We start from the raw sequence: 22,097 nt of genomic DNA on the forward strand, positions 1-22,097 counted from the left end.
GATCTTGGGATTCCTAAGAAATTTTGAACCTGGTGTTTACCCATAGATTTAATTAAAAAGCCATTAGGACACTCAAACCAGGCTTCTCTTCACCTAATGTGATCCCAAAATGGTGGTTTTTAATAGTCATGCATTTGAAAGGTTGTTTTTACACTATCTACTTATATCCTCCTGATCAGGATAAATTCACTCTCAAGGTCCCTGAGTTAAACAATAGGGCCCCAACCAAAAGATTTTAAATAGAAACCTTAGCTCAGGATATAGTGAATAAACACCACAATGTGACAGTTTTTTATAAGCAAAGTTTTAGAACCAGTCAGAGAAAGATCATACACTACATGATGATGTCTTAATACCAGCACCTAATAATTAAGTGCTACAACCAGCTTATTGTTCACCCAATCTCTCAGACATTTCCCATTTAATGTTTTCTGTTCCTTTGTCTAAAATCAGTTGCCTGTTGGTAGATCCTTTTATTTCTAAGTTTTCTATCCTGTTTCATCGGTCTCTATCTGTCATTATATCAGTACCAGCCTGTTTTGGGTACTGTGGCTGTGTAGTATGTTTTGAGATCAGATAGTATGGGGTCTTCTGTTTAGTTCTTTCTGATAAGTTCTTGGTTCATTCTGGATCTGTTCCTTCTCCGTATGGAGTTGGAATTAGTTTTTCCATTTCTTTAATAATGTAGTCAGTACTTGGATTGAAATTGTCTTGGGTAGTATTGACATATTAATATTAGTGAGTCTTCCTATCCATTAACGTGAGATACTCTTCTTTATGTGTAGGTTTATTTTGGTTTCTTGTATTAATATTTTATAGTTTTCTTAGTACTGGTCTTTTGTTTCTTTGGTTGGGTTTATTCCTACTAATTTCACCTTTCTTATAGCTATTGTAAGTGGCATTGTTTTCTTAACATCTTTTTCAGAGTTCTCTTTACTGGTGTACAGAAATCCAATTAATTTTCTGCTTGTTAATCTTGTATACTGCTACTTTACCAAATCTTCCAAGTTTTTCCAACAGTTTTTTGTAGAGTTATTGGCTTCTCTTTACTTAGAATTATATTATCTGAAAATAGCAAGGGCTTCACTTATTTCCCCAATCATATTCACTTAATATTTTCTCTTTCTTTCTTTCTTTCTTTCTTTCTTTCTTTCTTTCTTTCTTTCTTTCTTTCTTTCTTTCTTTTGTCTGGTAGCACTCATTTCTTCAGTTACCTCTTCATGAGATTGAGTAATATGTTGTTCAATCTCCATGTGTTAGTCCTTACATTCCTGTTCTTTCTATTGTTGATTTCCAGTTTTATATCATTGTGTTCTGAGAAAGTGAATTGTAGGATCTCAATGTTTTTGAATTTGTGGATGCTTGATTGGTGGCTCACAAATGATCTATTTTAGAGTATGTACTGTGTGTGCTGGAGAAGAATGTACACTGTGTTGGTCATGTGTGGAGTGCTCTGTATATGCCTAGTTCATTGTATTGTTTAATTTTTCTATTTCTTTATTGCATTTATTCTCTAATTATCTGTCTTTCCTTTGGATTTGTGTGTTGAAGTCTCTGACTATTATTGTTGAGCTGTTTCTTTCTGTTTTCAACTCTGGGAGAAGTTTTTATGATATATTTCAAGGGTCTTCTTTGGATGTGCATATTTATAAGGTTATATGTTCCTGGTTTAATGTTCCTTTAACCGTTATATGGTGTCCATTATTATCTATCATTATGTTATTCACAATGAAACCTATTATATCCGACATTAATAAAGCCACTCATGCCTTTTAATGGTTGCCATTGGCTTGGTAGATTTTTCAACATCCTGTGGTTATTTATCTATTTATTTATTTTACTTAGTTATTCATTCTGTTCAGTGAATTGAAAGAAAGGGAATATGAGTGAGTGTTAAGTGCAGAGTCCTGAAGTGAAAAAGATGTATTAAAAAAATTCTAGTACAGCAAACCAAAGTTAACATAGTTTCACTCAAACAAATTTTAAGGATGTTTAATATGACACATTTATAAAATAAAAGTTAGCAAAGGGTGTTTGGTAAACAATTAGTATAACAAATAAAAATAAATGTTAGAGATCTGGAATTGTTATACTTTAATGAAATAATATAGGAAAGAAAATTAAGCTACTAAATATAATTTGATACTACACTTGATCTTAGCTAAAAGGCCAAGAAGCAATCAAATATAAGCTGAGACAGAAAAAAAAAGCCACAAAAAATATCCCCCCCCCACCAAATTTAAGAACATAATTCTTCAAAACGCTTAATCAGTCGATAGTAAATAGTCATTACATACCGAACGCTCTATGTGGTAATTAGCTCCACCACAAATCCATGTAACAATCTAGAAATCTTGAGATCCACACTTAAGTTATGTCCTTGATCTCTACAGCTTGGTTTGTAAGTAGGTACACGCTTTCTTCACACACACACACACACACACACACACACACACACACACACACACACACACTCACTCTCTCTCTCTCTCTCTCTCACCTTCTCGTTCTCTCTCTCTCTCTCTCTCTCTCTCTCTCTCTTTCAAGGTAACTAGCATTTTCCACCTGTGCTTAAAATGATTTGATTCCATTCTAGCACATTGATTCTGATAAGAAAAGTTTAAAGATTGGGTATACAACTTCAAGTTTATAAAAATTTGTGTCTTTACTTTAAGGTGTGTCTCTTGTGGCCAGCATGAAGATTGGTCTTATTTTCTAAGCCAGTCTACTACTCCTTGTCTTTTTATTGGTGCACTTAATCCATTAACATTCATTGCAGGTTGTTCTTATCATTTTCCTGTGTTTGTGTTTGGCTTCTTCCATCTCCCCTCCCATTATTGGTTGTTTTATCAGTGTCTTTGTTTTCCCTGTACTTCTATGTTGTTTTGAATGCTTCTTTCATTGTCTTGGTTTTGGGGTAATGGAGTAGTGTGTGATGTTCTCAGATTTGTCTGCTATTGTTGATTTATTTGTCCTTAGGGATCTGGTTGATATTTTTTGTTATGCCAGTCCTTTTTTTTTACAATTTCCTTTAGTTTTCCTTCTCTGGAAATATCATTATTTCTATCTTGTATTGGGGAATAATTTTGCTGGGTATAGGATGCTTGGTTGGCAGGGTTTTCTTTTTTCATTCAAAATATTATACATGCTATCCCATCGTTTTCTTTTTTGCATAGTTTCTACTGAGTTCATTTTTATTTCCTTATCAGCCTTCCTTTGTAACTGCTCTCTTTTTTGTTTTTCCTAGAATTCTCTCCTTTTCCTTGCATAGGACAGTTTGAGTCTGAAATGCTGTGATTTCTTTGTTTATTTTGTTGTCTATCATACTTGAAGTACTCTCAGGTAGTTGAATAATTATTTTGTCCTTTCTTCTTGCTGGGATCCTGAAGAGATGTAGGATGCTTCTCGTGATGGTGTTCCACATTATTCGAGGGCTTTCTTCAGTTTCTTTTGCTGCTTTTCCTTATTGCTTTTCTTGTCAATTGTACTCAGGCTCACCGATTCTATTTTGGGGATGTTTGTTTGTTTCAGGATTTTAGTTTTTCAGTTTCTTCCATTGTTCTTATGAGTGTTACCTACATCTTTTGAAAGGACTTAGCCATCATTTTCTGAGTTCTGTTTCTGATAGTTCTATGGCTTCTTCTTTCAGCGTACTTCATTGTGTTTGAGTATTTTCAGTTGTTTGTGTTTGTTTTCCTCGATTATAGGATTTACTGTGACTGACTGCTACTTCCTCAGCATTGTGGTACAGCTATTAGTGGTGTGAGCTGCTAGATTGTTTAGGGTAGTCATCTATGTCTAATGATGTAGGAAACATCTAATATGAGCCAGAAAACATGCAGTACTAAAATGGAGGAAAGGAAACTGAGATTGGTAAATGGGGGAAAGTGGGATGGAAGAATAGAGAGAATAAAATAAATGTAAGGATAGTAATAATAAGCAATAGTCTGCATAAGCCAATACATTTGTTTTCAAATATATATTTTGAGAGGGTTAATTAGAATTAGTATAGCCCGTGGAAATACATTGCATGAGGAAAAAGAGAAAGCAGAATGCGATAATGGATGGATATGCAGGGAAGAGAAACAGAGCCAAAAGAGATAAAATATACAAAAGATTTGGCTATGGCTTGGGTATGGGTGTTGGAGTTCTGTTGCTATGGGAGCATGAATGTGGATGGGCATGTGCCCTGAAGCTCACTACTGCTGAGTCAGTTCCAACTGATAGTGACCATATAAGGCAGGATAGAATTACCTGTATGAGTTTCTGAGATTATAAGTCTTTAAGCGAATAGAAAGTCTCATCTTTTTCCTTCATAGCTGCTCAGAGGGGACCAAAAAGTGATCTCACTTAAGTGGATATATGGAAATTTACAGGTATGCTTTTTTTGCCTGGGGACAATTAATATTCTCAGGAGGGTGAAACACACTGGAAGAAGTGAAAATAGAACTAGAAAAAATTTAAATACATTATTTTTTTTTAAGCAAAAGGGAAGAAATTTATTGGAGCCCATACGGGAAACACTAGGGGGCCCAGCATACCCTACTGTGTAGGCATGCCCAGCAAAGAGTCATGCCATTCACTGCACCCCCATGTCCCAAAGGGACTCCCCTTGAGCCAAGCCCCAAAGCCCCAGGACTGGCTGGGGGTAGGGACAATTAAATATATTATGATAGCACAAAAAGTACAAAAATCTGAAGAAAATAAAGTAAGTAGAACTGCCTTGTGGATGGAGGGAGACTCATGCTCCTTTGATAGTATTATTGTTTGCAGGCATGTCTCATGTGGGGGTGGTAGGGCATTATAGAACAAGGCAGGAAAGACACAGGAAGGGGAAAATGGCATGTGTATCTTGAGTATTGTGAATGTCTGCACCAACCTGCCCACTTGGTTTGTGACCCACACATGGATCCAGAGGCCCATGAGGTAAGAGGTTGGGCTAGATCGGTTGTCTCAGATGCTGAAAAAGAGGGAAAAATCAGCTGTGCTTCAGAGGAGCAAGGCTCACCAAAGCAGCTTGTGTCACCAGTCAATTGTAAACGGATTTTTTTAGCAGGTGCTGCTGCTATTCTCCCACTTAAAAAAAAAAAAAGGAACCAAGAACTTAAATCTACAGAAATTTTGTTTTTCAGTTGAGTTTCGCACTGCCAGAAAGCGCAAGATATATCTTCTAGTGGAACAGCTCTGGTAGCTGCTGAGAACTTCCCCTGATTGTATCTGGTGACCATTTTCTCTGTCTATTCCTTAAATGTCTTAAGGGTTCATTCTAAAAATCACTGGTCTATTTATTTAACATATAAACAAAGAGATTTTAATTATATTATTACCATAAAGAAAAAATATATCTCCTAAATATGTTGAACACCAAGGGTTGCTACTCTATGTAAAACTAACTTTCTATGTCTTTATTTTTAGAGAAGACTAAAGCCCTTTATTTTGGCTACCCAACTCGACGTCACAGCTGTTGTGTAGTGAACATCCCAGGACCATGTGTCAACAAAATTATCTCACACATTGAAGATGTGGAGTCTAAAATCCAAAAGTATTTGAGAAAGGCAAGTGCCTTATTTAACAATGTTACCATTGTTGTTGGCTCTAGAGAATCTCCAAGGCTCTGCTTTTTAAGGAACTTGGGGGTTTATTGTGACTTTTGAATGATAAGCAGAGTACTTTTCCTCTGTCCCGTTTCTTAATTTACAAACCTAGACACATATTTCTTCGTCTTACTCAGGAATGATGAAACACTTTATTAAATAAATTTTTCCCTACCTGTTTGTTCTTAACTAGATGCAATCATGCTAAGTAGTAATTTCCATAAGTCAACTTGACTAGTAAATAGTATTGACATCCTTTTGAGGACACTAAACTGATTAGATGATTAGATGGGTAAATTTGTGTAGAAAAGGAGAACATGCCTTTTTAATGAGCTACTTTGTCCTAAGAAACTACTTAGTAGGTCTATTGAATGACAATATAAGGATTCTCACTTTGTTTTCTTAACCTGTTAAAGTTGGTCTTCATTATTCTGAAGGACATTTGATCTTGAAATGATCTAACTTCTGGCTTTTTTCAAATGATGCTTTAGGAATGATTGTAAGTTCTCACAGCTTTTATTAAAATGAGATTCCTGAACAGGTCACGCTCCTAGACCTGTGCTGTTTCTCATCCTTCACTATTGTCACTGCAGATACCTCCAAGAATGCTCTGAGGAGTCTCCCAACTCTGGGTGTAGAGTGTCATTTTTCTGAAGAGGCAGGGCAGGGCAGTTGTTTAAATCACAGGCTTCTGGCTATATTTTCTGTGACTTGACATGGGAAATGGAGATAGTGATATTATGTTAAAAATAGAGCAGGTATATGACATGCACACATTATTTATTAGCTATTTCTGAGTTGGAATTGACTTGATGGCAGTGAGTATGTTTGCTTTTTAAAATATTGTTATTTCTATTTTATAAATATAATTCTATATTTTATTATGCTATCTCTATATTTCCCCAAATCAGATGATTCCTTCAAGAAAATGCCCTAAGGTCACTGGACTGATTTTATATCATTATTATATTATCTCTATATTTTCTCACATAAGAATATCTTTTCAAAAAATGTTTAAGGCCACAGAACAGGGCCCTGAGAAGTATATTAAATACTTAGAGAGAAGATAAACAGTGTTTATTGATATGCCATTCTGGACATATTATATGTTTTAAGTAAGAATTATGCATGTTGCTAAACTTGATAAAAATAGAGTCATAGGTACTTTTATGAAGAATTACAACACTATCATTTATTAAAACCCAATGAAAGTAAGGCATCAGGATCTATGATGTTGTTTTGCTTAAACCTCAGACAATTGTGGTTGAGTATATAAGCACCATTGAGTATAATCACTATTCATTATAGCCAATTGGTAGATGAGTGAAAGAATAATTTAAAGCAATTTAGAACTTGTTCAAAGTCATAAGGCAGGATGGGGATTCAGACACACTTTTGCTTGTTATCAAAGCCCAACTGTTAGTTCTCTCTACAATCCCACTTGAGGGATTAGCAGTTGATGAACCACTATATATTATGTATAATAGGCCAGATGAAATAACTCACGAAGGCCAAATATTGTATGGCTTACCACTTATGAGGATAAGTCAAAAAGTATTACGATTAAATAATAGAAACCTCTTTTATATACAACTCTATTACATGAAAATATACAAGTGTGAATTTATTGTTTCTCAACATATGATCCATCTAGTTCCATACACTTCGGTAGGCAGTGTTTATATTTCTTTAACCCTTTCTGCAAAGAACTCTGAGCCTTTGATTTACATTATGTGAAAACAGCAGTTGGGGTCTTCTTAAGAAATTCAAATTATGTTCTGTTTTAAGGTTGATTTGGGTGAGTGAAAATAAGCCCGAAAGGGTTGTAGAGTGGCTGGGATAAGATTTCCCAAGGAAAAATCCTATCAGATGTTTCTTGCTACCATTACCTTTTTTTTTTGACCAATATAGTTTTCAAGTCTCTTCAAACATCTTCATAATTAATCTATGTGATCATCCTGTGAATTTCTAGAAATTAAAAAAAAAAGTTACCCTAACCATTTTGACCTGAGTACTGTGCTTAAATGTAACTAGCCCACACTACCCCTTGGAAACCACTATTTTAATTGGATCATATCGATAAATCCAAGACTTGTTTTGATTATTTCTCATTCCACAACATCTTCTTCATCAACTTCACTCTTGCTTAAAAGACTGATCATTAGCTTCACTCTTACTGAAAAAAAATGATCTGCTCTCTGAGCGAACTGATATTTACACAATCTTTACTATTTTGTAAACAGTTGTCAAAAATATATTCATCTATTTCTTCTTTACAACAATGCTACTTTACCAATGAGCATGAAAAAAGTTACATGAGTTGCACTTTATAATACTGTTAGGAAGCCCCTGAGCTGGATTACAGTTTCATCAGACTTCAAGGCCTGTTTAGCATCTACTGTATGGTCCAGCCCCGGTGGTTTAGTGAGTTACATGTTGGGATGCTAAGTATAAAGTCAGCAGTTTGAAATCATTAGCATTTCCAAGGGAGAATGATGAGTCTTCTTATTCCTGTAAAATTTTTGAGGGGCCACCTCCCCAAACACCAGAATTGTACTGGGCAGAGTAGAGCTAGCACAGTACGCAATTTTTTACTAGGCAAGCATCCAGCAACTCGCTCTGAGTTAGCATACCCACTGGCATTGCCTGGGAATATTCTCTCTGGTCACAGTGAATTTTTAGGAAAAGCAGTTTCATTCAAGTCACTTTTTTTGTGATGGCAGATTTAAGAGCATAATGTGAAGCTGTGAAATTTTGTTTCCTGCTTGGGAAAAATGTTGCAGAAACTGTTGTGATCTTGAACACAGCTTACAAGGACAGCACTATGGGAAAAACTCAAGGTACCAGTGTTTTTCTCCTTTCAAAAAAGGTGAAATGTCAATTGATGTGAAACTTCATTCTGGATATCCGTCAACTTTCAAACAGAAAAAAAATGTTGACTCATAGTGCATTTGGAGTTCATCCTACCAGGTGAAAATTCTGAAAAGATTGTGTAACAGTATGTGACAATGTGCACCTTACTCATCTGACCTCACTCAGTGCAACCTCTTTTTGCTTCTGTTAATAAAGAGGGACATGAAAGGACAACGATTTGATGACAGAGATGAAGAGAAACACGAGGGAAGTGCTGTCAGCCATCCAAACAGATGAATTTGAAATATATTTCCAAGAATGGAATCGCAGATTTGACATATGTATTAAGTGTAATGGAGAGTACTTTGAAGGTGATAAGGTGGTTTTGTAAAAAAGATTAAATACATAGCTTTGAAGAAAAAAATCGGTATTTTGGGGGGGTGTACCCCTTTGTATAGTCTCAGAAAGTCACATGGGCAGTTCTCCTCTGTAATATAGAGTTGCTCTGAGGCAGCATTCACTGATGGCAGCAAAAGTTTGTCACGATTCTGATAGGCTGAGGGAGGTTTGTCTACCCCTTTCAAACAACTGATTTTTAGTTGTCAATTAAAAAAAAAAGGGTAGTTGGTGTTTGGGCAGTATTAAGCATATTCAAAATAATGTCAGCGTAAACAAATAATGAAATGTCAAAATAAATAATGCCATAAAAACAAACTTCTGGACAAAATAAGCAATAATGATGATGTGTTTATAAGTAAAGCCCATCAGGAAGGCCTCAACTAGGAGTCGACAGAAGGAAGACTATATTCCTCCGCACATGAAGAAACTGTGGCTGTAGCCCAGAGACTGGTCAATGGAGTAGCATCATCATAGTGTGACAGCTACTAAAGTTGGGGTTTCATATGGTTAAGCATTTTCAATTCCAAGAGAACATCTTAGCCTCAGAAAACATCCTCCTTGATGAGTAATGACTCCTTACACCTATGTGCCACAGGAGAGGCCTCCGGTCTAACACTTCAGCCACAGACTTGGAACTTGCCATTTATTTTTCTAAGGTGAAAAAAGAAAGAAAAAGTTTTCCTACTAACTAATTTTCCACAGTGGAAAAAACAAAACAAAACATCCAACTTTCATGGGAAAAATGAACTTTTGATAATATTAATCAAACATCCTTACATGGACTGTCATTCATCAAAAATATAAATTAAGCAAAAATTACTGAAAAGAGGAATTTTAGAGATAGGTTTTTTTTTTGATGACCAAAAGTTAACAGAACCTATTATTTCTAAACATATAGCTATGTATGAATGTTACGGAAAAGCTATGTATTGTCTTTTCCCATAAATTAAAAATCAATCTGACAGCTAAAGACAAATTTTAGTTTCATGTAAAACATGTAAGAATTATTTAAAATGGGTAAGTATTCAACAGAGAAATATTAATATTAGTTAATTTTTCTGTGCATTTAATAACTGCAGAATATTTGAAATAAGTAAAAAAATATTTCTTCACATAATTTCACCACTTAAAAGGACATTTTACCAAATAAAAGTCATCAGCCTTCATTTGAATCTGCATTTATTCATTCATCAGGTGCAGGTGCAGTCTGCTACCACCTAGTGCTGGAGAACCCTGGGATCCTCCACCAGAACCCAGGGCATCATTGTGCAGCGGACAATGCAGGGTGCATTTGGTGATGACCAGCAAGTCTCTGCCAAATTCCATGGTGATCCCAGCCCTGAGTTTCACAGAGGAATTATTTTCTCGAGTTGCAGGTTCTGTGAACCATAGGGCAGGAAATGAAAGCAGGAAATTGATTTAATAACCCATTAAAGTTTTCCAATTCTTTTTATACCTCCATTTGTTGAAAAAGGCTGATGCCATGATGAGACCAGGCTGGTCCAAGAAAAGCCTAACAGGCTGCAAAAGAGATCGAGGTGCTTGGACAAATTTAGGTTTATTTAAACGCCTCCGCTGTAAGGAAAGGCAGTTGTCCAAGGTTTTCTCCATTCCTCTCCTCGCTGGCATCTTTAGACTTCATATTGAAACAATCTGCCGCCCCACACTGAGTCCTGATATTTGTTACCAAGATTAAACAGATAGCATTTGAGCTAACCACCTCTCTTCCCCTGTGCAGAAAGTCAAGAGGCAGGATGTTATTACTGTTGTTAGGTGCCTCTAGTTGATTCTGACCCATGGTGTGTCTGTACAAAACAGAACAAATGTTGGCCATAGATCATAGATTAAAAAATACAAAACAACCCCGCCCCCCCCCTACCCCCAACTAGTGGCTTAGGTTAAGCGTGTGAAATAGCTGAGAGAGGGCATTTTCTTAGTTTCCCTAAGTGGACAGTAGGTTATGCGACTTTTCTTTCAGCAAGCTGCTTTATCCTTCTAATAAAGGCTCCTTTCCATGTGCCCTCAAGTTGTGATGTTTGCAGAGCACGTTGTGCTAATTATTAAATGTAATATGGGCTCCTGGCTCTCTAGGAACAGGTACAACCTGTGAACCTCATGAAGATTTCGATGTGTTATGGTTTTCATGTGATCGAGCAGGATGTGTTGCTCCGTGCCTGCTACTCACAGAGCCACTGTTGTTGGGCCTTTTCTGACTCACATCCACTCTATAGGACTGAGTCGAAGTAATTTTTTCAGGGTTTCCAATGTTAAAATCTTTATGGGAGCAGGCAACCTCATCTTTTTACCACCTGCAGGTGGGTTTGAAAAGCCTAGTTTGCGAATAGCAGGGCAATGCTTCACCCACAGGGCCAAGAAACATCTGTATGCCACCCCACCCCACTAGATAATACAGTTGAGAGAACGCTCCTGGTGATGGACTTGTTCACGCCCTACTCATGCTTTTTACACCCCCCCAAAAGAAGCTGACTTTGAGGATGGAAAGAATGAATTTTCCATGGGATTTGGGTGGGAGGAAGAAAGGAAGGAGAGAAGGGAAGGCGGTCTATTTTCTTGAAAAATTTTAGGATGTTCACATTTGACTAAATTATTCATTTTCTCTTCTTCAAACTGCAAGATGTGTGTGTGTCTTAAAAGTTTTAGCAGCACAATTCACATACTGTAAAGTTGATCCCTTTAAAGTATAGATTGTATTGATTTTTATTTTCACCGAATATATAGTCTTTCATATTCTTGATATTCAGATTAAAAAATCATTTTATTAGGGGCTCATACAACTCATATCACAATCCATACATACATCAATTGTGTAAAGCACATATGTACATTCATTACCCTCATTATTCTCAAAACATTTGCTCTCCACTTAAGCCCCTGTCATCAGCTCCTCATTTTCCCCCTCCTTCCCTGCTGCCCCCTCTCTCATGAACCCTTGATAATTTATAAATTATTATTTTGTCATATCTTATACTGTTTGATGTCTCCCTGCACCACTTTTCTTTTGTCTGTCCCCCAGGGAGGAGGTTATATGTAGATCCTTGTAATCAGTTCCCCCTTTCTACGTCATGTTCCCTCTACCCTCCCGGTATCACCACTCTCACCACTGGTCCTGAAGGGATCATCTGCCCTGGATTCCCTGTATTTCCAGTTCCTATCTGTACCAGTGTACATCCTCTGGTTTAGCCAGATTTGTAAGGTAGAATTGGGATCATGACAGTGGGAGGGGGCGGAAGAAGCATTTAGGAATTAGAAGAAAGTTGTATGTTTCATTGTTGCTACACCGCACCCTGACTGGCTCATCATCTCCCCGCTACCCTTCTGTAAGGGGATGTCCAATTGCCTACAGATGGGCTTTGAATTTCTACTCCACACTCCCCATAGTCACAATGACACGATTTTTTTGTTTTGATGATGCCTGATACTTGATCACTTCAACACCTCGTGATCGCACAGGCTGGTGTGCTTCTTCCATGTGGGCTTTGTTGCCTCTGAGCTAGCTGGCCGCTTGTTTATCTTTAAGCCTTTAAGACCCCAGACACTATATCTTTTGATAGCCAGGCACCATCAGCTTTCTTTGCCACATTTTCTCATGTACCCATTTGTCTTCAGCCATCGTATCAGGGAGGTGAGCACACAGTGATATGATTGATGTCTGATAAATGATCCCTTCGGCACCTCGTGTACAAAACAGGCTGTTGTACTTCTTCCATGTGGGCTTTGTTACTTCTGAGCTAGATGGCCACTTGTTTACCTTCAAGCCTTTAGGACCCCAGACCCTATATCTTTTGATAGCCGGGCACCATCAGCTTTCTTCACCACATTTGCTTATTCACCCGCTTTGTCTTCAGCAATTTTGTCGGGAAGGTGAGCATCATGAAATGCCAGGTTCATAGAACAAAGTATTCTTGCATTGAGGGAGTACTTGAGTAGAGGTCCAATATCCATCTGCTACCTTAATACTAAACCTATACTTACATGCACATAGATCTATTTCCACATCCTCATATATAAATATATTTACATATGTACATGCCTTTTATTTAGACCTCTATAAATGCCCTTTGCCCCCTAGCTCTTTTCTTCATTTCCTTTGACTTTCCTCTTGTCCCACAATCATGTTCAGCCTTCATTTGATTTTCAGTAATTCCTCTTGGTAACACTTTTTATTCTGTTTCAATTATATAAATGAAAGATATATAATTTATATAAATTTTATAAATTATATAATTTTTCTGTTTCAATTATATAAAAATAAGGAGCCACTTTTCAACCTAAAATATTCACTTGTTACAAATATATTAATGCTTTAATTATACAAAAAATGAGATAAACGTGCATTTATAGAACTGCAGAGGCAATTCCTGGCACAACCCCATTTGTCTGTGGGGATAGAGTAATTTTCGTGGAGACATACACATTCATTTGCTTATCCATGCTATGTGGTCAGCCTTCCACTTCTTGATGGTTTCCTTCTGCTAAGAATGTGCAAGCCCTGTTATCTGTTACTCAGAGCAGACATTCACCTTGCATATCCACCAGCCATTGAGGAGGGCTGGGGCCGTGTAGATGATTGATGTGACCCATTCTTCGGGGAGGGTGTCCAGGCGGCCCTCTTCCATCGTCATTTCTAGAATCAGGTGGACTTCCATAGCCTCTTTTCTTCATATCTTGCCGAGATAGCATTTTGATGAACAGAATCACAAACTCCACTCTTCCCCAGAAGAAATCTGTTAAACACAATCTCCATGGTGGACTGATCCTGTTGTCCAACACTTGTGCATTGTAGATGTCAACCGTCTCTGCTCTCTCACTGCTCTGCACCGTTCAGAATGTCACTTGATATACAGAGCTGTGCAGCCATCACCATCATCACCCATATGACTTCATAACATATGATGTCATTTTAGGACTCTGTCCAGAATAAACAAATCCAAAGAGACTGGAAGCCAATTAGGGTACTGAGTGACTGCTAATGGGAGCTGGGTGATATTATTTTAGGTGCCTTGTTTATTTCTAAGTGGGATAAGCTTTATAAGGCACAAGTTTATAGGTAATTGTAAAGCTAGCATACAGTTTGTGTGTCAAACACATTTAATGAGGAAGATGTTAATCTGGTTTACAGCAACTGGTAAAACTCACTTGCCCATCATAATGATTAAGCTTTTGGCTTGTCAACCGCAAATCTACAATTTACATCCAACAACCGTGTGTGTGTGTGTGTGTGTGTGTGTGTGTGTGTGTGTGTGTGAAGACCTGTTGATCTGCTCATGCTACGATTGCAGCCTAGGAAACCCTGTGGGAAAGCCCTCACCCTGGGTCTCAATAGCAGACAGCAAAATTTATACCACAGTGATTTTAACTGAAGTCAGAATGAAGAGGGTGAGGGCCATGGATAGAAGAGACATGTGTGCCATAAGCCTGTTCACCCCCTTTTAGCAGCTGAATTATAATTTTTGAACTGTGATAGGAAAGCTCTTCATGTAGGAATTCTTATGAAAATTTTCTCTATTTTATTCGTAGTGGCGGAGGTAACACTGGAGGATGATTGTAATAATCACCTGGTTCACTTATGCAAGTGAAAGGTTCTGCTTTCTTTTTCCTCCACCTCACTCTTCTAACCTGGCTAGGCTGTCAATACCTTTATTTCCATTGGTATGGTCTCTATGGAATTACACTTTCCCATTCATTTTATCCATGCAAGTCCTTAGGATGTTACCCTGGCATAAAAGAATGGCATAGAGAGGAACTGTACTTAGAAACCATTCTTTAATATAGTAAGAATGTAGTGTACAAAATAATATTATTAAAGCAGTAATGGTGAAGCTAATATGATCAAGTGATTGCTCTGTTTAAGAACCTAAAGTTCAGACTTTTATGGAAACCCTTACCAAATGTGGTGGGGAAGAAACTGCCCTCACTCCTAAGTGCAGACTTCAGTGACTGGATCAGAATGCTTTCCCCCCCAAAGGCCACAGAGTCAGAGTCGACACCTGGACCAAGCATGTCTGAGGTCTGTACACATGCTCTTCACCACTTATACTCTGTGTCATGTATCCCCAATAGTGTGTCCGTTATTAGGACCAAAAAAATACCAATGCAAAGTACTGTTTGCGTAATTTTACATCTGCATGAACTCTAAAACCTGACACCTCCTCATTTGTTTCTCTCTACTAACTATCTGATAATTGGTTGTTAACTCCCTTACATTAAAAATGTATTAATTTATTTTTCTGTGTTATTTTAAAGTTTCTACTGTGAATTTTGTTGAAGCTTTATAGTTTTCCATTCAACAACTCATACACATTTGGTTTCAGAGCCTTGATCGCAAGGCTCTCAGTGATACATCATTTATCTCACTTCTTCCTCGTTTCCCCTGTTTCCATACCACCTTCCCTAACCCTTCTGAACTTTGTCCTTAGGAAAAGCTGCCCTTTGGTTCCCAAATCATTGGTCGAGCTAAGGTTTTGGTAATTCACTCTTGTTACTGTTCCCTCGAGAGACCTATTTGTTGTTTGTCTGAAAACAGGCTCTGAGGAGGGTTTAGTTTCAGATCTGAAGGATACCTAAGGGTCATAGTCTTGGCGTTTCCACTAGTGTCTGTGTGACCAGGGAGCCTGGTGTCTTTTATGATTTTAAGTTTTGTCCAGATTTTTCTCCCCCTCTCTCCGAGACCTTCTGATGTAAGCCCTTTCGTAGTAGTGGGTAGTACCTACTAGACACCATAATCTTCCTTTGGTCTCAGAATTTTGGTGGATCATGTGCCCGTAGTATCTTTTCAAATGAAAATAAGCATCTATGAACCCTTCTCAGTTTCTAAGCCTGACATATCCTAGTTATTTTATCCCCTTTGCTTTTATTTTCTTTCCTAATCAATCAGTTCCTCAGAGCACTCACCAGTCAGTAAGTGTGGGCCTTTATTTCTTTTTCCTAATGTTTGTCTCATTTGATAAGATGTCAACTCTGAAAGTCTTTGGCATTTGTCCATCTTCATTTCTCCAACTGGATTTTTCAAAAGTGTTGTGGAATATTATGCATTTGTTGTATTCTGTGTCTGGCTGAATCATTGTGCCAGCTCTTGCCTGAAACCAATCATATGGCTGCACACATCTGGTAACTCAACCAAGGCATGTTCTAAGAAGTTTCTGTAACTTGTTCCCTGGACATAGTAAGTTGTGGGCTCAAATGTTTCTTTGCATTTTTAGGTTGTTTCTGTTACTTTTTAGTTCCAGCTGGCACAATTGTCTTAAAAACTTTATACAAAAATCATTTGGTTTCACTCTGTGTATTTATTTGATATGAAACTTTCTGTGGTTTTGGGAAATAAGAACCACACCTTTAATATTCTTAGGTGCCTACTGAACCTATAGCTTCCTTCTGAAAAATTTCTGTTTCATATTTTCTAATCTCAAGTGTCTCCACCCAGCAAGATTTTCAAAGTAAAAATTCCCACAGTGTATAGGACAAATCAAGGTGGTGGCTATAAGACCCTTTATGAAGCCATCATTAAGATTTAAGTAGGCACCAATAGACATTCATTCTGAACTAGATAAAGACTTCCGAGGAAGCATCAGAGTATTGTTTCACACACTCAACATAGAGGGAGGCCAATACAAAAATAATTATAACTGATTTGGGCCCATGAAATGAACACCAGGAAGACATATATGTGTTACCATGCTTTCAGTAGGGTTGTATTATATGGGTGGAAAAGCTCTTGTAACTGAGATGAAAAGGAACTGAGAAGAAGTTATGAAATGAAAAGTGATTTGCTGTCTCTCAAAATGCCAATTGTGCAATATGGGTAGCTAGATATGTGTGTTTTTTCTTTATGAAAAAATTAAAATAGCACTAAATGCAGAAGGAGGAGCAAGAGCTGAGTAATAAATACATCAGAGAACCACACTCAGAGAAGGGAACTTGAGTTCCATCAAGAAAAAGCACTTGCTCCGGGTTGGTGAACCTGGGCCTGGATTTCACAGTTGCTGTGGAGTGGTTTTGCTATGGGACTTCCTCAGTGATGTAACTTTCCAAGGGTTTTAATTCTAACTGAATGCTTGTCATTTCCAACCCACACAAAGGCAGTGAAGGTTGTATTCAATTCATACCTGCCTAAATGCACTTGAGAAGAAAGGTAATCAGCTTCCAACAGGTAACAGCTACAAGGACCTGCTGAGCAGCTCTAGCCCACAACACAAGGAGTTACCATGAACCACAGTCAACTCAATGGCAGCTGGAACTGGACCTGATTTTTACACGACTTTTTAATTTTATACTTTTTAATAGGAGTGTGTATTATAAACATCCTATCTTATCACTATTATACGGTGTGTGTGAGTGAGTGTGTGCGTGCGCTGGAGCAGCACGGTCAAATTGTTTTTTAGTTCATAGTTCTATAGATTAAAAAGAACTTCATTTGATGAGTTCATCTACATCCAGACCTCCCATTGCCAACTAGTCAGTTCTGACTAGTCAGCTGGATCAATAGTTACCATCATGATAAAAGGAGAAAATAAGTTGTGAAGGATTGCATCTTACTTGCACCCACATTTAGTGCTCATGGCCGCAGCAGTCAAGAGATCAAATGACACATTGCCTTGGGTAAATCTGCTGCACAAGACCTCTTTAAAGTATTGCAAAGCAAGGATGTTACCTTGAGGTTTAAGGTATACATACCCGAGCAAAGCCATGGTGTTTCTAATCACCTCACATGCATGTGAAAGTTGTGCATTAAATAAGGAAACCTGAAGAAGAATCAATGCATTTGAATTTGGTTCTGACAAAGAATATCAAAAGTACCATGGATTGCCAAAAGAACCAACAAAGCCTTCTTAGAAGAAGTATAGCCAGAATGCTCCTTAGAAACCAGCATGGTGAGACCTGGTCTCACGTACTTTGAACATGTTATCAGGAGAGACCAGTCCCTAGAGAAGGATTTCATGCTTGGTAAAGTGGTTGGGCAGTGAACAGGGGCAGGCCTTAGACACGGTGGACTGAGGCAGTGACTGACACACTGGGCTCACACCTAAGAATAACTGTGAGGATGGGCAGTGTTTCATCTTGGTGGACACAGTGTCACGATGATTCAGAACCAACTCCATGGCACCGTACAGCGTCCCCATTTCTCCTGGCCATATTGGACATCTTGGTGGTCCCACCCTAATATCCCTTTGATTGGTTCCATCTGAAGTGATGGTATTATATATGATATCCTTCTTACACTAAATTGATGCTTGCAACTCAAATTTCACGCCCCCAACAAAGACTCATATGTCTAATATCTACTATAGAACACTTTATGATGCCCTTGAAACACTCACATTCAAATTATTATCAAATTGAACTAATGCCTTCCCCCCCTTTTATGCTACTCACTCAGTAATTTAAGCCAGAACGTTGATTAATTATATTGACTTTTAAGATCTCTTCATCTTTTAATACAATTTCCCATTTGTCTCCAATTGAAGCACTCTTTACATCCACACTATACTATCTTGACTTGGGCCACTTTTATTCCTCCCTTCTGACTATACTTCATAAACAAACCTTGTGAGTTCTCTTTCTAAAAATATTAATGCCGGTCATTTGAGCAAGATTCTCCTCTGAATAGCCTTCCCCTGATGATTAATTCACAATGTTTGGTGTGGCATAATGGCTCTTTATACCGTCTCTTAGCTTCATGTCTCTTACATATTCCACTCTTGTCTTGATTATCTCCCTTGCCCCTAGGACTTAACCCATGCAATTGATCTTCTTACATCAAGTTAATCTTTGCTTTTTCTTGTAATGCCATAATGTCTCTCTAACTTTTAAGACATATGTGCCCTCCTTTAAAATCTCATTATAGCACTTTACCTCCCACTCAGTAACTAATTAGCATGCTATATTGTAGGGCCTAAGTTTCTCTGTCTCCCACAACTTTGAATATCTTAGAAGTCACATTCTATATCTAATCTCCACTAATTGAGGAGCCCTGGTAGTGCTGTGGTTGGATATGTGTTGGGCTGTGAAGTTCAAGGTCAGTGGCTCAAAACTACTCTCTGTTCAGCTGGAGAAAGACGAGGCCATCTGCTTCTGCAGCGATGTACACAGAAACCCTATACAGGATTGCTGAGTTGCAAGTGACTCCGTAACATTGGGTTTGGGTTTAGTTAACCATAGTATCTTCCAGGACTTGGCACCTGGATCACACTCATTATAGATTTTGAATAAATACATTCAAGGCCAATACCTTAAATCGTTCTGTTGAATGAGGTTCTGTTCTTCTATCTCATTTACTGCCATTGAGTCAATGAGTTTCCGAAGATATACATCTTTTAATTTATATATTTCCAACAGTTTTATTGGCAAGTAATTTATGTGTCATGTAATTCAATAGTTCAATCATTCGAACATATCCAGGAGAATTATGCAATCACCCCCACACCTCAACTTTAGGACCTCTCCCCTGCTGGTTAAATTGCCTCTAGGATGAGTCATATAATCACAATCCATTCTAGTGCCCCTAAAACAGAAGCCTCTATGACAGCAGAAAGCCGCATCTGTTTTCTGGAGTGACTGGTGGATTCGCAGCTCAACCCTAATCACTCTGCCACTAGGCTCTTTGTTTTTGGTTGATTGCTTATAGTCCATCGTTATTAAGTGTTTGTACTGTTTTAATTATGGTGAAATTATATATTACATAAAATATGCTATGTAATCGATTTTGTGTTCAATTCTGTGGCATAGATTATATTTATAAGGTTGTGGAACCATCACCACTATATAGTTTCCCCAAATTTCATCACCTCAAACAGAAACTTTTTACTCCTTAACCAACAACTCCCCTTCTACCCTTTTCCTAGGCATAGTAACCACTAGTCAATTTTCTTTCTCCTTGTATTTGCCAGTTGTAGATATTTTGTATAAATGGTATTATGCAATATTTGTCATTTGTCTATAGTTTATTTCACTTAGCTTTGTGAAAGCCTACCCATGTTATAGTGCATATTATAAATCAGTTCCTTTTTATGACTGAATAATATTCCACTGTATTTATATACCCTATTTTATCTGTTGATGCATCGAGTTGATTTTTAAAACATGAGAAGTATGTATTTAAAATTCATAAAATTTCTTAAATTTGGCATATTGTATGATACTTTTTATGGTTTCAGGATGATTTATACCTTTGAATAGGAGAGTTATAGGCTATCCTAAATTGACTATAAATTTAAGAGTTTGGGTGTTCTTTCAATAGGAAGGTAGGTTACAAGTCTAGAACCAGTGTTAGGTTCTTAATTTAACATATGTTAAAGGATACAAAAAATATTTGGAAGATAAAGTACAATTTTTTACCTTACCTTTTAGAGCAGAAAGTTCAAGCATATAAATGAAAACACACCGAGTCCAATTGTATCTGATATATCATACATGAACAAAGGAAAGATATGCAATAAGCACATAAAAAGAAAATACCCTGACAATTACAAGCCTCGCCTTTGCAATTGATCACATGGTCATAACTGATAGGTAGAACTACCTTCTTCTACTACCCATTCTGCATTACCTTTGCCCTCAGCAAGCACCTCAGCTGGCTGTGGGTTTTTTTCCTGGTGGAGTCACCAAAACCTTCATTCCTGAGGGTTCTGGGTCCTTATATATCCTGTCATGATTGGGTTGCTATAATTTACCATTTACTTTAATCACAGGGTATGGTAGCACTAAGAGTTGGTGTGTGGGATCTCCTGGATTTCAGACATATTCTTATTTACCTCCATTATGTAACACCAGTCCAATTTCTCCTTGGTAATCAGGATCAATCACCCCACTCAGTACAATGACACCCTTACTCTCCTGTTGATCCAAAGGTGTGAGAAGCCCAAAGTGCCGAGGGTCATTCTCAGCTGCCTGTTCAGTGGAATCCGTGCTGTGTTTCTGAGTGGGAGAGTTCCTTCCTTCAGGACCAGGACCTCCAGGCCTGAGGAACACAGGGTTGCTGGGCTAGGTGGGCACAATAAACAAACTACCTCACACACAAACTTACTCACTTCCACAGAGTCTATTCTGACTCATTGCGACCCCCTAGGGTAGAGTAAAATTATCCCTGTGAGTTTCCAACTTTTTACAGAAGTAGAAAACACCTTCTTTCTCTGTTGGAGCTGCTGGTGGTTTGTTAGCAGCCCAACAGGTGACCATTAAGCCAACAGGGCTACACACATACACACACACCACATATGCACATACATATAAACTGTGCAACCAAATCAGTACTGAATTTGTGTGTGTGTGTGTGTGTGTGTGTGTGTGTACTGCAGGAGCCCCTGGTGACTAAGTGGATTACATGTTAGACTGCGAACTTCAAGGTCAACAATTTAAATCTACCAACTGCTCCAAGGGAGAAAATGAGCCTTTCTTTGGTCATAAAGATTTACAGACCTAGAAACTCATAGGGGCAGCTCTACTCTGTGATTTATGGTCACTATGTGTTGGAATTGAGTAGATGGCAGTAAATTTGTTTACATACATATGTGTATATATATCTGTAGTGCATTCATAGAATATATCTTTATATAATTTAATGTGCATATAGACCATGATGGAAACACACATGCATAGACAAATCAATGTATGTAAAAAAAGGGCAATGTTTTCTATTGGGTCATTTGCATGTATTTCATTTTCTTGTAATTGCTGTTTACGTACTTTTATGGTTTTCTTTTAGGGCTTTTGTTGCTTTTGCACCTACACAGAAGTAGTGATAGAAATTTATTGCCTTCTGTATTGATGGCAAGGGTTTTTCTTCTGCTTGTAGTAGTCCTTTAACTTATGTATAGTATATTACAGCACCTTACAATGTTTTACACCTTGATGAATTTGCTTTCCTTTTCCCTCAAGCACCTACTTGTGCCCATTGTGAAATAGAATGCTTCTAGTTATCCAGTCTCTCTGGTTTCTTTTTTCCCTCTGTATAACCACGACTTCCATCTTAGTCAGAGCTCCAATGTAGCTATTAGAGAACCTTTGCAATAGCAGAGACTAAAGAACAACCACTGCCTCTCTAGTTCGTTCATGTGCAAGGAAGTGAAATTATTGGGTATAACTTTCCTCTCCTTAGAATTTGCAACTCCCTCCAAGTGACTTGGTGGGAGTATGCAAATATGGGGTAGAGGACGCTAAGAAGAGGATTGGTCAGCTTTGCTATTCCACTGAGTATAAAAGTGAGCCATCAGAAGCAGAAACAGAATCCCATCCCTA

General features: G+C 37.8%; 1 protein-coding gene across 1 annotated transcript in view; it reads left to right on the plus strand.

Moving 5' to 3' along the window:
• Nucleotides 1-4,060: 4,060 nt before the first annotated feature.
• CCDC178 (coiled-coil domain containing 178) overlaps nt 4,061-22,097 on the plus strand; it is a 404,288-nt gene continuing 386,251 nt past the window's right edge. The window contains exons 1-2 of the mRNA XM_075533238.1: nt 4,061-4,133; nt 5,416-5,555. Of these exons, the coding sequence (XP_075389353.1) occupies nt 4,061-4,133; nt 5,416-5,555 (213 nt within the window). The remainder of the gene's footprint in view (nt 4,134-5,415; nt 5,556-22,097) is intronic.

Source organism: Tenrec ecaudatus, chromosome 15 (assembly GCF_050624435.1).
Source record: "Tenrec ecaudatus isolate mTenEca1 chromosome 15, mTenEca1.hap1, whole genome shotgun sequence".
Taxonomy (NCBI): Eukaryota; Metazoa; Chordata; class Mammalia; order Afrosoricida; family Tenrecidae; genus Tenrec; species Tenrec ecaudatus.